This window comes from Carya illinoinensis, chromosome 14 (genome assembly GCF_018687715.1).
Source record: "Carya illinoinensis cultivar Pawnee chromosome 14, C.illinoinensisPawnee_v1, whole genome shotgun sequence".
NCBI classification, from domain to species: domain Eukaryota; kingdom Viridiplantae; phylum Streptophyta; class Magnoliopsida; order Fagales; family Juglandaceae; genus Carya; species Carya illinoinensis.
This window is the reverse complement of record NC_056765.1, coordinates 10540933-10545832: the sequence shown is the minus strand read 5'-3', so window position 1 is coordinate 10545832 and position 4900 is coordinate 10540933. Positions and strand designations below refer to the sequence as shown.

The 4900-nt window shown below is 34.4% G+C and overlaps 1 protein-coding gene across 1 annotated transcript; it reads left to right on the top strand.

Moving 5' to 3' along the window:
• The first annotated feature begins 2819 nt into the window (after positions 1-2819).
• Positions 2820-3798, top strand: LOC122293344. Its single transcript, XM_043101900.1, has 2 exons — positions 2820-3438; positions 3539-3798. The coding sequence occupies exons 1-2, from the start codon at positions 2851-2853 to the stop codon at positions 3611-3613; spliced, it is 663 nt and encodes a 220-aa protein (XP_042957834.1). The 5' UTR covers positions 2820-2850; the 3' UTR covers positions 3614-3798.
• The last annotated feature ends 1102 nt before the right edge of the window (positions 3799-4900 follow it).

The following is a 4900-nucleotide window of genomic DNA, read 5'->3' as shown; positions in this document are numbered from 1 at the left end:
GATTAACTCGGGCCGGGTTTCAGCCCGGATTTCAGACCCGGTTTCCGGCCCGGGTGTACCCGGATTCCCGGGTTGGAACTCGGATGAACAGTCCTACTAATAATTAAGAAAATAATTATTAGTAAAATTTTATATTTTTGGTATTTTTATTAATGATTAAAGAGGTTAAAAAATTATTGAAAAAAATATAAAAGATAAAAAAAATTAAAATATACTAGCCATATGCCCAGCAGTAAAATAATATTTGCAATGGAGCCTAGTTCACAAGCCAGCAAACCAAAGACCCGAAAACTAGGAATGGGCCGAACCAGGCTGACCCAGGAATCCCAGGAGAAGAAGCAGTTGGACAACACAAGCTCATCAAGGGTCAAAGGATAGATTGTCTAACACCTCTACTGGCCAACATCCCCCAGAGTGCAAGGTTAGGAGTAGGTGCATCTAGCTAATTTCATGCTGCATTAAATGAGATGCATAGATGGGCACGCCACAACAAAGAAATCACATCGCATTCAATGAAGCCTATGGGTCTACAATATGCCTTCTGGAGTGTCAGTGGTCGCCAAGATCATGCCCTGCAGGATTGTCGCACAACATAGAATTCGCAAGGAGATGTTACCTCAATACGGAGCACCACCCCCATAATCCCCCCTTCCAGGGGTTGCCCCAGCCAGGTATATATACCCTCTCCCTCAGTGAGGGGAGGGCTCTCAGACACTCTTCATACTCAAGCTTCTGTAACACTCTCACAAAGAATTACATACTGACTTAAAACATCCTAAGTATCTCTCGTCACCCCGAAACTCTCATTTCTTCATTGCTGCATGTGTGAGCTGGGCCTCGTGGAGTTACTCAGGCTGCGAAACATGACATCAAAAGCTACCTATCACTTTTTAGTGCATGACTTACATCATATCTTTTTACAAGATTTTTTTTTTTTTATCGAGAAAGCATTTTTTATTGTTGTTTTGACTATTTGTTGGATTCTCTTCTCATCGTTTATACTGTCACTTTTTTTAAGAAAGTTGATTTCATTAAACTACAAATATGATACATGAGGAGAGAGTAGGGTTCCCCAACAAACATCCCAAAGCAATAAATAACAGTACGAAGTGGTGAAAAAAAATAGATTTATTTGGGATCAATTTCTTGATCTCTACCCATGTCCTATGAAAGGATGACATCTTATAAAAAGACGAATAAAGACCACTGCTGGAAGCAGAGAAGGTGGCGAGTGCACTGTTAGTTGTTGTCAAAAGATGCTTTTTGGCGAGATTCACAACCCCTCCTGCAAGATTACTAGTTAGGAAAAGCAATAATATATAATAGCCAAAACTTAAGCCGAGTCGCCGATGAAGGGCCACAATTGGCAGTGGCGACGCCTGTAAGAGACGCGCCACCTCAGGAGGTGAACGAATTGGCAGACCCAAAGGGTTGGAGACCTCTGAGACCAACGAAGCTGCATGTGGCTTCAAAATCTGCTCCAGGACGCGGTTGCCCGTGGGAGACACGCACGGCAAGTGCCACGCGTGCAGCGAATGCTCTGAGCCAAATGACGGATTTCTTCCTTGAGGTTGAAGATCGACAGCTGGAAAGATGGAAAAGTGGGCGCATGCTGGTTGGAGGTAACCAGAGTGCAATAGATAGGCAAGATTCGGCATTACGATGAAAAAGCTACGAAAATAACTACGAAAATAAATAAAACCAGTAAAGGAGCCACAGTGGATGGCGAGGAGGGGAGGTGGGTGGAGCCGAAGCATCAACCCCCCTCCCCTGGTGAATGAAAATGCTTTCTGGAAGAGGCGATGGGCAACGAGAGAAATACTGTCATTTAATTTGATATATCGTATATTTTGAAAAAATAAAAAGACCTATGCATTCAATGATCTATTGACCCATCATCAAAAGAAAACAAAGAAAATCTCCAATACAGCATGAAAACATTGGATCAAAGAGAACAGATGGAAACATTTTGGTAAATTAAATAAATTGCAGTGAAAGAGAAGTATTATAATCATAAAATAAATTTATAAATTTATAAATTAATATAATTTTATATAATATATTAAATAATAAAATTATCTTTATAATCTAACTTATTACATTAAATAATTTTAATATATAAATTTATTTAAGTAAAATATATTTATGCCTAAAGTATGAAACTTTTTTAGTTTGTTAACAAAATATGATTTTTAGCCCCGTTTTGAAGTTAGATTGAACTAAGATCTAAAATATATAATATATTATTTTATATAATAATTATATAAATTAATTATATAATTTTTATTCAATAGATCACTATTGATTATATATACAATATAATTATTTAATATTTATTAATCATTTATGAAATTTGAAAGAGATCACGTAATTTTAATTTTATTAATTTAATTAATTTTTATATTAATATTTTGGTTAAAAAAATGATAAAGGCATTTATAAACCCAACCGGTTACATCATGGATAAAGATTTTTAAGTCAAGCATCCTTAAAAATTTATCAAAAAATTATGAATATGTCTAGAGCCGCTCCCGCTAGGCTAAAATATATATATATATATATATAATTATAATATTATTAAATAATATTTTTTTAATCACTAAGAAAAATAAATTTAAAAAAATAAAAGAAAAACAAAGGCCAGATCCCCCAACTAGATGCTAGCTTTATAGCCTTTATTCAAAAATTATAATGTATTATTATCCGATCATCAAATCAGACTGACACAACACTAAACCATCAAATTTAATTATTACAATTTTCTTAAATTATCACACAACCAAAATAAATAACTTAAAATTTTCCCTCAATATATAGAGTTGTTCCCATCAAACTGATGCAGAGACAAAGATGGCCAGCAGTGCCAGCAGCAGTGAGACGATAATTAGCTTGAAGCTCCTCGTAGATAAAAGCTCAAACAAGGTGGTGTTTGCAGAGGCCGGAAAGGAATTCGTGGACTTCCTCTTCGGACTTTTACAGGTACCTGTCGGTTCCATCATCGGACTTCTACGGGATAATGACTTGGCACCTGGGTCAGGGTCCCTGGGCAGAGTCCATGAGAGTATCCAAAACCTTGACCCCTCCTACCTTCTTCCAAACCTAACCAAGGGTTCTCTCTTGAACCCTAAATCAGCATTCCTATCTTCAACTCTTACCCCTCCATTGCTGCAAAAGTTCGTTTCACCTAACCCAGAGATCATGCCTAACCCCTGGCGGGGGGGTATTGTTTTTCCGACTACCACGGGTCATGTTACTAGCATACCATATGAAAACACTACTGAGAAAGGGTACGTTAGAGGTGTGGTGACATACATGGTGATGGATGATTTGACGGTGAAACCCATGTCAACCATTTCTAGCATTACCCTTCTCAACACTTTAAACATCAAAGACGTGAGTTCTGTCCAGGAGAAGAAGGTGGAGATTGATATTAAGAAGGTTAGATCTAGTTCTTTCTTTCTTTTCCGAGAAGAAAAAGTATTTTTTATATATTTCTACTGTCATATTTGATATTGAGTTTGTACTGCATGCATTCTAGGGCTTGGAGCTGATGCAGTTTTCACTCTATTCCACCACAGTCCTGACAGACGTTTTCCTTGGGCACAGGGAGTAATCTTTCAAGCCAATCCGAAGAAACATGACTATTTAGTATGGGTATTGTGTAAAAGTATTTTGCAAGGGAAATTCTTCAACCATGATTTAAATGGTTTTGGGAAGAAGAACAAGAATTTCTGGGTTGTATGTATGTAACCATATCTGGGTTTTAGTAAAGATCAGAGCCATATATATTTCCTTTGATTCTCCTTATGATTAATCATTCTGGTTATTCCTTTTCGTTTCTTCTATCTTCGAAAATAATTCTTTAGAAAAATTAGGATCTTTAGATCTTGAAGGACGAAGCAATTAGAAATAAGATCATCATCTAATGAATAACCTAAAAAAATATATATATATATTTTCTAACAACTGAATTATGATTAAATAGTCATTTTCTCAGTAAATCTTTTATATTTCATGCTAAAAACAGTTTCTAATTCAAAACGGATGGAAATTACGTCATGTCAACTTTAAATTCTTATGTACCAAGGAAAGAAATTCGAAAACAAATATGAAATGATAGGACCTAATTCAATTATAAGTTGACACAGAGATAGAAACCTCAATTTTTTGGTTAAAATCTGTCATGTTAACCTCAATAATACATAAACGGTAAATCCAAACATATTAATTTTATAATTAACAAGAAAATGCACGCAATTATGGGGAAAAAAATACTATTCACAACCAAGTAAAGTTTGACATGTTTATATTTTTTTTTTCCCTTCCTTTATCAGATTTTCCTTCAATTAGTTAAAAATCTAAAGTATGATAAAATTGTAAAAATTCTTATATTATTTATAATAATTTGTAGAGAAGCCCAAGAATTAAAATCATAAAAAGGAAAGTTTAAGGCTTAGATAATTAAGAAAATAATTTTTAATAATATTATAATTTTTTTAAATATATAAAAGTATAAATAAAATGAGTGAAAAATATACAAAATAAATAATTAAGACAAATGACCTCCTCCAATTTTTTATTTTTTTTTCTCTCTCTCTAAACGACAAACATCTTTACTTTCTCCAGCTTTACTAAAGCTGCCTGCTCTCTCTCCAGCTTTACTAAAGCTGCCTGTTTGCAGCTTTACTAAAGCTGCCTTCTACAAGAAAATGCATTTTTCCCTTTTTTTAAAGCAGCCCAATTCTAATCGGTGAAGTCAACATCTCGCTTTTACTTTATGACCTTAAACCTATTTCGGTGACTGGAGTTTCGATTCATACTATTTATTTTTATTTTTTTAAGAGTTACGTTATTTATAAATTTAATGTGTAATAAATATATCATTTATTGTGATTAAGAC